The following is a 12,359-nucleotide window of genomic DNA, read 5'->3' as shown; positions in this document are numbered from 1 at the left end:
AATGTTTATATTGGTAACAACGTAGCTCATATGGTGACACTACTGTAGTTTGTTAATATCACAGTATTTTGGTTGCCTAGTTTCAAATGGAAGGCAATGCTTAATTCCAGCTATAGGTTAAAGAAAAGATGTAATATTTTCCCTATACAAATTCAGAAACCACACCCTGCCCCAACCCCAGCCAACTAATCATCTTTGATTATAGTCAGAACAAACAACTGGAAAACAAACCTCAGTAAAAATTACTTTAAGATATTAAGAAAGTTATGAGCCTGGCTTGGTGGCACATGCCTGTAGTTCTAGTGACTCTGGAGGCTGAGACAGGTGGATCACAAGTTTGAAGCCAGCCTCTGCCACTTAGAAGATACTCAGTAACTTAGTGAGAACCTGTCTCAAAATTTTTTTTTGTTTTAAGTGGTGGGGGTGGAGGGGTGGGGGTGTATCTCACTGGTAAAGTGTCCCTGGGTTAGATCCCCAGTACAAAAACAAACCAACAATAACAAAAGAGTTTATGAAGTGATTCAACCTCAACAAATATTTCAATTCCTTTAGGCTATATTAAAGAAAACTCTTACAACCTGTAAAGTACACTCAACTCCAATCAAGAAAATTTAAGGGGCTGGGATTGTGGCTCAACAGTAGAGTGCTCACTTAGCATGCACAAGGCGCTGGGTTTGATCCTCAGCACCACATAAATGTAAAATAAAGATACTGTGTCCACCTAAAACTCAAAAAGAAATATTTTTAAAAAAGAAAGAAAATTTAAAATAAGTATTGTGTTGAAAGGAAAAGTGACTCATTAAATGTCCATAACAAAGAAAGGGACCTACAGCAGCACAGGGAAAGTTTACACCGTGAGGCCCCAATTCTCACCAGTTAAATGCTATTAATAGCTGTGTAGAAACAGTAGGTGTGTCATTTATAGGACTTCACAACTAGACTGCCACTAATCCCATGTTTACTCATTTAAAATGCACTGTTAGCAATCTGTTCACCAAAGCTGTAACAATTAAGAATGGAGGATGGTTAATTTCCCAGTCAGTTATGGAGACAGAAAACTAATAAACTAAGCTATATTTTGTCCACTATGCAAATGATATTTTTAAACATCTTCAAAGAACTTTTAGGGATGTCATTTCCACAAATGTAAAGATTACAAAAAAGAGTTTGTTTTTCCCAAGAGGAAATTAAACATTTTGAATTTACGTAACATTTCAAAATATTACACTTTGTACTCAGTATAATTAGAGAGAAAGAGGGCATCTGATGAAAGGGAGGCTGAACCCAGGGATAATGGATATGCTCTGAACAGCAGAGGACTTTTTCTGTGTGCTTGCTTCAATCACAACTTAGTGACTAAATTTTTCATCTATCTACATCAATACTGCTGTGTCCTTCATGATAACTATGAATTGTATTTCAATTTTTGGCTGTTTTTGAACAAGTGCTCTAAAAAAGGCAATATGCTGTGTTCTATGATGTGTACAAGGGCCACTTGATCCTATTCCTACAAGACAGCACTGAAAGCCCATCATTCGGTCAACCACCAAAAAGTTTATTCTGTTTTTTTCAAATGAGCATAATCTGACTCTTCCTACAAAGTTTCTTCCACCTCTCCCAAATTAGGCACTCTCACAATCCAAGCTATTCTTCACTGAAGTACTAAAATAGAACAGAAAGATTATGGCGAGGATGCTAAGTCACCATTTGCGCAAACCTCAACAAGCTATCTCCCTTCTAAAATCCTTCAAGAGCTCATCTCTGCACACAGAATAAGAACCCGAAATATTACCATGGTTACACCACCCTAAATTATCTGGTCTCAAAAAAACATTCTTCTACCTACTTTGTTGTTCCTTCTGCCTACAACAGTCCTTGTCTAGCCTAGGCTTCTCTTCTTGTTTAAGTACTAGGTATTTCATATTCCAACCAAACACTATCTCTCAGATGTCCCCAGTAGTCCAAATAACTCTTTTTTGTTCTCTTGCTGTTCTGTATATAGGTACAAATCATTAAACTCGTAAGTGAGGTTCAGGTACTAAAAACTCTTCATATTGTAACATTGTGTGCTTACATACAGAACAAGAAATCCCACTATTATATATAATAGTGCTCCAATAAAAAGGAAGGGGGAGAAAAGAAAATGTAGTTCTAGAAAATGGCTACATGTAAAAAGGAAACCAATAACCATAACTTTTCCAAACAGGGAAAAATAACATTTTACCAGAAGGAAAAATTTACACAGACTCAGGAAAAGGGGAACAAAGCAAGAATCTGCTAGTGGTTCTTCCCCAAGCCCACAGGAAAAGGCTGTTCTCAACTAGCAGATTTCAGTTTCTTCACCTCCTTGTCTGATACGGTCCAGCATGCCAATCAGAAGGAAAACACAATCAAAATTTGGACTTTTAGGTAAAATTCCTAGTTTTTAACTGGCAATAACTTCAATTTAAAACACTATACAAGGCAAATTAAACTTGCCAGCTAGTCAGGTGTGACCTTCTAAACATCCAAGGGTATTGCATCCTTTGGTGTAAGTAGAAGATGTAGCTACCAAAACTTGATATATAAATTTTAAAAATTCCTTTGCTAACCAACTTTCTTACTGTAATTTAGTCCCCATGTACATTTTCTAAGTGTACCATGCTCTTTGGGCAATTAACTGTAAATATTCAGAAGTAAAGACCAGTTTTTCTTTCAGAACACAAGCAAGGACTAGCTCCATCAAATCCATCAGTCCACACTGAGGGCCAGATCCTAAATCAACTAATTCCCACCAAAGTATAGTGCCACCCTGAAGGCCTTGTGCCACTGATGGCCCTCTGACTTTAACACTGAAGCCAGAATTTGACAGGCAGTCAGTATAGATAGGTAAATCAAGTCAGGTAGATCAAGGAGGCCAATTTGAGCGGTCCCAGAAGTTGGAAACTGTCCCCAGAAGGACTGAAATGTCAATTCCTTCAGAGCCCTTCCTCCACCCTCATCTAGAACCTGCCATGGAGCTCCACCCTGTTGCTAAGGTGGTAACCTGTCCCAGGAATTGCTCCTCCCTATAGGGAGTTATAAAGTTGTTAATGAATGTGTCCAGGGCTGCTCCATCCTGCACTTCTCTGTTCAGCCCACCTGTTGGTCATGCCACCAAGCATTTCCTGGGCCTAGTCACTTACTCAGGAGGGAGAAAGATAAGGGGAAGAGAGCAGGAGAACAAAGGAAGCCTAAAATATGAAAAAAGCAAAACACCCTTATTTCTGGGGATACCAGAATACCAGCCATGGCCCCCTTCTCCCTCCTGGGAGGAATCTATGTTATCCCCTTTTTAAATAAACCCTGCTTTATATGCTTGTCTTGGTGTGCTTCTCTAAAGTTAGACTTCAACATGTGAGGGAGCAGGCCTCGTCACCGATAACTGGCGGTATCAACACCACCAACACAGCTCTTCCTTTCAGTGAGCTGTGATTCTGACGTTCTTTTAATGAAAAAAGATTGGAAAATGACTAAAACTTGAATATTTTAGACAATTATATGCAAAAGAAAAGTGAAACACAATGAAGTTTTACAATCAGTTTATAGGACAGAAATGAATTTCATCACTCATTTATCTAGAAAATATACCAAATAAAATGCAAGGTAAGGGTTTTCACCCATGTCATAAAGTTGCAAGCTGGGGCCAGAAGCTGGTTTGCCTGACTTCCTGAACTAAGTGCCTATTTAATTTTAACATGCAACACTTTCCCTGGAAGTCTGAATTACATCCATCTAGCAGGAGAGATTTAAAAATTATTTCCACTTATTATTTTGAATTAGAAAATTTATGAAGCCTAAAAAGAGCCATTCAATTACATGATCATTTCCTTTTTCTTTAATCAAATCTAAACAGGCAATACTAAAAGAAAAATAATCTGGGCTTTTAATCAGGTCAAAGAAGTTGTACCCTGTTAAATTTAAAATGTATACCACCTAAAGTTAAAACTAGGACATCTGTGATTAACAGAATAAATAACATTAAAGGAAAACAAGGTAATGCCCAAAGACTGGCAGCATATGCAGTAGTAAGAATAACCAGCAATTCATTAAGGGTGGTATTTACTTAACATATTCTAGGTGCCAAGGTAAGCACTTTAGAAGCAGTTTCCATTTTAATCTTTGCAATAACTCTATAAAGTTAGGTTCTCATAAAAGATGAGGGGAAAAACGCCCAGAGAACATAAATTGTCCAACAGTGTTACAAGTAATCTATATCATCTACCTAGATCTGATTTCAAAACCCATTAAGTTAGATAACTTCTAAGCTAAGACTCCTTGTTTATTTTACATCTTTAGAATAAAACATCTTTGTTTTTGTTTTTGTTTTTGAGAGAGAGAGAGAGAGAGAATTTTAATATTTATTTTTTTAGTTCTCGGTGGACACACCATCTTTGTTTGTATGTGGTGCTGAGGATTGAACCCGGGCCACACGCATGCCAGGCAAGTGCGCTACCGCTTGAGCCACATCCCCAGCCCAATAAAACATCTTTGTAAAAAAAAATTCCCAACTAATGAAATGAATTAACTCAGCTTTAGAGACCAATAAAGTGATAGTATTCATTTAAAAAGGCTTCTTTATGAGTTTATAAATTAGACTACCAGCTTGATGTCAAAATTAGTTAAAATGTTTTCAAAAATTTAGTCATAGATAATGTGTCGACAATATTATTTCATATTAACACATATTTAACCAACACATTTTACAAATCTTCAACCAAAACAACAAATAAATTGATGCTACACACCTAAGTGAATTAAAAAGTTTAAAGAGATACCACATTTTCAGTGTCAAAGATTTGCCTCACACAGCTTAAGTCACATTTCTCTTCCTTTTTTTGAAATTTAAAATTAATACTGAGCATGTAGAAAATGAAAGAGCATTTGGTAATCATATTCTAGCTACTGGTTAACTCGATAGCCCATGTTAATCAAAGTTTCTTTATTCATTACATATATAATCCAAGATTACTTTTTTAGAAAAAAATTACTATGCTAAAAACCATCACCATTGATCATTGAGAATTTATTTAACGGCTCGTCTGTTATAATAAAAGGCTTGTTAACCTACCTGTCACTGCTGGTACTACTGCTGCTGCTGATTGAATCACTACTGGAGGATCTGCTCCTAGAGCCGCTGCCGCTAGGGGACCTGGTGGGTCTAGACGCTTGGCTAGCCAGTCTCTGAGGAGACTGATTCCTAGACTGGGACGAATGTGGAGAGCGACTCCTGCTGTGCTGGTAATTCCGCTCTGGCCTTCTGCCTCGTACCTCCCGGGTAATATCATCCCTGTAGATATCCCTGTGTACCACACTGGGCAGTGTAAACTGCTCCCGAGCCCTAGGTTCGTATCGGGGGTCATGAGCATCAAAGCGGTTTGGACTTCGACTCCGAGAAGTATAATAGAGCCCATGTTGTAAAGTCCGCTCTCGAGGATCTCTATAGTAATCCTGATCATAATGTCTTGTCCGATCAAATGCTCCTGTCCCCCGTTCATGGTGTCCATAGGCACTATGTTCATAAGCACGCTCCCTGTTATCTGAAGCCCTGCATTTAGGAGGGGGGAAAAATATTTAATCAGAAAGGAGCAAACAAAACTAAATGCAAATCATGCAAACATTCATTTCAGAATTGTCTTTGTCTTTGCAACTGATCATTTTCTACACAGCATTAACCTACTTAAGTAAGCAAACACTAACAAGCTTAACATTTTACTTGACCCCAAAACTTATTGTCACAGCTCAGCAATCCATTGTTTTAACTGTATATTGGGTTTTTCGTGACTGGTGTTCTACAGGTGAGTTGCTCGTTTTATAAAGAATTTTCTGACTTTTATACTGAAATATTCATATATCATCTTCCTTTACAATTTTAAGTTTACTAGAACAAAGAAGAGACTGTCATTTCAATATGAAAGATTTTCACATTTCCATCTGATTAAAATATATTTTTCATTACTTGCAAATTTATTTTAGGTCATATTTCTACACTAAACAGATATGAAAGCCTTGCTGCAGTGTGTATTCTGCAGTAGGAAGGACTTTCAAACAAGTCCAGGAAAAAAAATTTTAAGAGCAACTCCTCATTAACTTTTTTTTTCTTTTTTGCAATGCTGGGGATCAAATGAAGGGCCTCACATGTGCTATGCAAGGGCTCTAACACTGAACTACATCCTCAGAGCTTCATTAACTTTTTTTTTTTTTTTTTTTTTTTTGGTGGTACTTGGGATTTGAACCCAGGAATGCTTTACCACCAACCTACATCCCCAGTCCATTTTATTTTTTTATTTTGAGACAGGGTCTCGGTAAGTTGCTCAGACTGTCCTTGAACTTGTGATCCTCCTGTCTCAGCCTCCAAATGGCTGATATTATAGACATGCACCATCACACCTGGCTTCTCAATAATTTTTGACTGGGTGATTATAAAAAAAAAATCACTATATAAATTGCCCAATCACATTTAATAATAAAAATGGAATCTTAAAAACAATTAAGATATCAAAATACTAAATCACCACATGCTATTCTATGTAAATTTAACAAATAAATTATTTTATCTCTTGGTGCTATCAAATTTCACATAATTTTTTAAATAATCATTTCATGATTTCATTTGTTAATACATGTACCTGAACATTGGAGGAAATGCATTCTCTTAGCTTTGACAATATTCAAGTTGCCGCTGATAAAATTAGGCAATGCTGAGAACTATAAGAATACTCTAAGGTTGCTATGAACAACAGTTCAAGTATGTTTTGTTGTTCTGGTGCTGGGGATTAAAGCCAGGGCCTTGCACGTGCTAGGCAAGTGCTCTGCTATTGAGCCACATCCCCAGGTCCTTCAACAATTATTTTGGTATAACATGAATATTCATCAACCTAAGAATACAAAAATTGTTGCATGTACATGTACATTTATACACATGCAATTATGTGACAGTATTAAAAACTAATTCTACTCCCACTAGAAATCATAAATTCTCTACTTTTGTCGGGAAATAGAACTCTTAAGAATTCAAAGACCAATTCACTTGAATTTCTCTTCAATTTCATATCTTTAGATCCATCCTCTATCAAAGGAGATTAAAGAATCGTGAAAGAAAGATTTAAAATCTCTCAAACAAAAGTTTACTGCAAAATTTGGTAGCAACTAATACTATTTTCCCAACACATTCCTAGATTTCAAAACCTCTCCAATGATATTCATTTTCACTCACTATTTCAGTTAGTAGCAACCCCATTTTCCTAGGCTTTTTTTTTTTTTTTAAACTAGGGATTGAACCAAGGGGTGCTTTACCACCGAGGTACATCCCCAACCTTTTTTACATTTCCTATTGAGACAGGGTCTCACACTTGTGATCCTCCTGCCTTAGCCTCCCAAGTTGCTGGGATTACAGGTGTGCACCACCACACCAAGCTCCTAAGTAATTTTCGCAGCTATTATGAAAAACAATTGGTATGGCAAAAAAAATAATAATATTTTTCCTTCTCATATGTACTAAGTAATTGTCTTCTTTTTTTATTTGCTACAATTCTGAATTTAAATATTTCAGTGTCTAACACTGGTTCCTGTGAGACTTAAGAGAAAATTTCATAAATAGTTCATTTAGCACCCTATCAAATGTTAATCAGTGAAAGCTATTATTAATGATATAACAAGCAATAGGCAAAAGTTCTAGAAGAATTACTGCTACAGCTGACATTTTATAAATATAAAAAGTTCTTATCCATTAGGAAGATACAGAAGGCAGGCACAAGAGCTAGCAGAGCTGAAATCTAATGGCTATTTTTTGATTCATCTATTAGTACTAAATACTTCTAGAGTTAGTGGGGGGAAAAGAGAGAGTTGGACTTGGGTTAGGAGAGGGGCTAATATACACAGGTCAGGACATACCAACCTTTTCCAACTGTGGAAACACGACCTATAATCCCAATTAAATCTAGGGAGAGAATTGTGAATATAACTTCCCCAATTTTGGCCCCTCTTATGGGGGTAATCCACCTTCTTAATGGGCAAGGGTGTCAAATGATATTTAGATGAACCACAAGAAAAAAAAATCTTAGTGACCAGACAAAATAATTCCACAGGAAGCCAAGAAGTCCCAGATAAACTGTAACTCTCAAACCCCCAGACTTCTTTCTTGAGATAGTAGACAATTATAAATTGATCCACATTCATAAAAATCTCCAGCCCTAAGTATGAATCAGGAAGCTGGCAGAAGGGAAAGATCCTCTACAATTCCAACGAATAAAGAAGACACAGTTGCTCGCCAATTGTTCCCTTTTGTAGTCATCCAGCCCAGTCAATTTTGATTGCTGTATCCACAACTGATCGCCACCATGTGTTCAAAGCTAAAGTATCTTTAACTGGACAGCAACTTGCTTAAGAAATGAGTGTAATCCTCTTCCCCTGGGCTAACAGATCTTGAGAACATGACATCCCATACATTCCAGTAATTAGAAAAGAATGGCTATATTCCAGGACTTATGAATGTCCTCAATTTTCCCCCATTCCATCAAGGAGTATAATTCCAAAACAGAAATTGTGTAGATCCAAAATGGAAAACTCAAGCTTTGCTTGCCTTCACTCTTCCTCATCCAAGTACACATTTCCATGTCAAAGTATTGTTGTAGCATCCAAATGGTTGAATCATTATGGTCTGCTAGATCTTTTGTGACAATCCAATTTGTTTGTACACTTTATGTAGTGAAAACCAAGAAGCAGATATCAACTTCTAAAAGAATCTGTAGGCTTTAATATTCCAGAAATATTCCAAATAGCATGACCATAAAACCAAATAGCTCCATCAGGTGGAAAGATATATCCAAGGAAGGCCTTCATATTATCCAGAAGAAGAAATAATTGATTCTAGAAGACAGGTAACTCCAAAAATGATGCTGCCACAGGAAATCTTCCACCACTTTATATCTCAGGAAGTAGGTATCCAATCCACTGCAGGAAATATCCTCTATGATTCCATAAGAAACCAGCCACTGGGATAGAAATCACTTCCGTTTCCAACCCAAAATAGGAAACATTGAGAATGCCCAAAACTTTAAATCCATCTGGGGCCCCTAAATATGAGTTTCTGTTTCTCACCACATCAAATACAAAATACCTGCCTACAGAAACCTTGGAACTTACCCATCAAGTCTCCGCTCATAACGTCCTTCTCGTGCATGAAGTGATGGTGGAGGGCCATAAGCAGGCCCTCCACCACCTCCTCTGAACCCAGAAACCTCTCTACTACGAGATGCTATGGAAACTGTATCATCCAAACCCCGAGCAGCACTCGGAATGGTGCCTGGTTCATTATAATCCGTGCGTAGGTCTCTATCTCCCATTTTGTTGACAGAGTTGTGAGCTTTCTGTGCACTTTTGATGTCCACAAAATCCACAAAGGCAGCCACTCCTCCTTCAGATCCCCTCTTAGGGAGAATTTTGACACTTTCCACGCGGCCATATCTGGGGGGGGAAAAAAAGTTAATGTTATTGTTGTGTATCAGTAATTTTCCAAGATCAGTTTTTAAAATGTTGTTTTTTATTCATAGACAATTTATTAAGTATGAATGAGGGTGGGACTTTTAAAATAGCTTCATTTACACTTATACTTCTCTCACTGGAATAGATATTTGCACCCCATTATTACTCTTACTTCTTAAATATTCTCTAAACTAACTCAATCTTTCTAGTACACTTAGCAAAACTGAATATCTCAGAAGTTTTTTGATACTTTTACACTCTGAAAAATTAGAATCAGCTTGGCACAGAGGTGCACACCTATAATCCAAGAGACTCAGGAGGCTGAGGCAGGAGGATGGCAAGTTCAGAGTCAGACTTAGCAAAAAGAGAGAGCTAAGCGACTCAGTGAGACCTTGTCTCTAAATAAAAAATACAAAATAGGGCTGGGGATGTGGCTAAGTAATTAAGAGCCCCTGGGTTTAAGCGCTGATACAAAAAAAAAAAAAAATCCCCCCCTCCCGATATCAATCCACCAATGTTCACTGCAGCCACTATTCTTAAGAATGTGAAAACCCGGGCTGGGGATGTGGCTCAAGCGGTAGCGCGCTCGCCTGGCATGCGTGCGGCCCGGGTTCGATCCTCAGCACCACATACAAACAAAGATGTTGTGTCTGCCAAATACTAAAAAACAAATATTAAAAAAAAATTAAAAAAAAAAAAAGAATGTGAAAACCCAATAACCATCAATGGATGAATGGAGAAACAAAATCTGGTATATACCTCTAACGGAACATTACATTAAGTCATAAAAAGGAAAGTAGTTCTACACATGCTACAACATGTATAAGCTTGAAAGCATTGATGCTAAGTGAAAAAGGCTAAACACAGAGTATGATTCCACTTATGTAAGATTATCTTCAACAGTCAACTTCAGAGAGTCAGAAAATAGAAGAAAGGTTACCAGGAGATGGAAGACAAGAATGGGGAGTTACTACTCAAGGAGTACAGTTTCTATATGGCTTGTTGAAAAAGTTCTGGAAATATGGGCTGGGGCTGTAGCTCAGTGGCAGAGCACTTGCCTAGCATGCATGAAGCTCTAGGTTCAATCCTCAATGCCACATTACAAAAAGAAAAACAAAGGCATCTGTCCATCTACAGCAAAAAAAAAAAAAAAAAAATTAACAAGAAAAAGTTCTGGAAACAGCGATGATAATTATACAACATTGTGGTGGTATTTAATGCCACTGAAATATACACTTAAAATGGTTTAAAAGGTAGGAAATGAGACTTATCAAATTATATTATGCACATATACAAATCACAATAAATTCCACCATTATGTATAATTATGTATAATTGCACCAAAAAACATTTAAAAATTAAATGTAGGGGGCTGGGGATATAGCTCAGTTGACAGAGTACTTGCCTAGCATGCACAAGGCCTTGGGTTCAATCCCCAGTACTATCAAAAAAAATAAATAAATATTAAAAATAAAAGTAGTTAAAATGATAATATTATATACCCCTTAACCCCCCCCCAATAGCAACCTTATGGCCAAACCCAAATTCACATAGACTTTTTTCCTATCTTAAAAAAAAAAAAAAAAAAAAAGAAGCAATCAATCTCCCATCAAAATAAGTCAGCACAGACAAGGAAACAAACAATCATGCTTAAATTCTAAATAAAAGCGCTAAATGCAATGGTAAGAAAGACTAGGTATTCATGCAGATTTATGAATACAAAACAAAACCAAAGCACATCTACTTCACAATGGTGGGCTCGACTGTTGTTTTTTTGTGGGGATGGGAGTTATCATGGATCGAACTCAGGGACACTCAACCACTGAGCCACATCCCCAGCCCTATTTTGTATTCATTTTTAGAGACAGGGTCTCACTGAGTTGCTTAGGGCCTCACTAAATTGCTGGTGCTGGCTTTGAACTCGGAATCCTCCTGTCTCAGCCTCCCAAGCTGCTAGGATTATAGGTGTACACCACAGTGCCCAGCAATTTTTATCATTTTTACATAAGAGAACACATTTTGGAAACAAAATACCAAACTTAACAAAAGAGAACTTAATTGGATATTGCAAATCTATGTCTATACTAAAAAAATTGGAGACTCTCAGTTTTTAATTAAACAAATAAAAAGTCTGCTTAAATCTTTATATCCAAGAAAACACAGCCAGTAAATGTGATGTCCAATTTTGACTACTCCTTCCAAACAATAGTTTCTTTTAGTATTCAAATATTTCTCAGCTATTCAAGATGAAACATTTACCTTTTGTGTAGTGTGTGTGGTACTGGTATAGAACCCAGGGTTTCAGGAATGCTGGGCAAGTGCTCTACCACTGAACTATACCTCCAGCCCCTACTGACATTTGTTAACTAAAAATGAGCAAGAACCAGAAGGCAGTGGTGCACATCTGTAATTCCAGTGACTCAAAAGACTAAGGCATGAGGATCAAACTTTTGAGGCAGCCTGGGCAACTTAGCAAAATGCTGTCTTAAAATAAAAAACTCAAGGGATATAGCTTGTACTCCTAGTTTTTCTTTTTTTTTTTTTTCAATTTTTTTTTAAGTATTTATTTTTTAGTTATCGGCAGACACAACATCTTTGATTGTATGTGGTGCTGAGGATCGAACCCCGGCCACACGCATACCAGGCGAGCGCGCTACCGCTTGAGCCACATCCCCAGCCCTGTACTCCTAGTTTTTCAAGCCCTAGGCAGAAGAGAGGAAGGGAGGGGGCGGTGAAGAAAACCTAAACTAAGGAGCTATGAGTATGTAGCTCAGTGGTAGAGTGCTTGCCTAGCATGTACAATGCTCTGGGTTCAATCCCCAGCATGGTGGGAGAAACAAATAAATTTAGACTAAAAT

At 37.3% G+C, this 12,359-nt stretch overlaps 1 protein-coding gene across 3 annotated transcripts in view; it reads right to left on the bottom strand.

Moving 5' to 3' along the window:
* Spen (spen family transcriptional repressor) overlaps positions 1-12,359 on the bottom strand; it is an 81,077-nt gene that overhangs the window by 50,776 nt on the left and 17,942 nt on the right. For 2 of the 3 annotated variants that reach the window (XM_026400863.2, XM_026400864.2), the window contains exons 2-3: positions 9,163-9,483; positions 5,090-5,566 (exon numbers count right to left, since the gene is read on the bottom strand). In XM_026400863.2, coding sequence (XP_026256648.1) covers positions 5,090-5,566; positions 9,163-9,483 — 798 coding nt within the window. Of the gene's footprint in view, positions 1-5,089; positions 5,567-7,915; positions 9,484-12,359 lie in introns of those variants that run through there. The other variant, XM_026400865.2, reaches the window with a different exon arrangement.

The sequence above is a fragment of the Urocitellus parryii genome, chromosome 11 (genome assembly GCF_045843805.1).
Source record: "Urocitellus parryii isolate mUroPar1 chromosome 11, mUroPar1.hap1, whole genome shotgun sequence".
Taxonomy (NCBI): Eukaryota; Metazoa; Chordata; class Mammalia; order Rodentia; family Sciuridae; genus Urocitellus; species Urocitellus parryii.
This window is presented reverse-complemented; position numbering and strand designations above follow the sequence as displayed.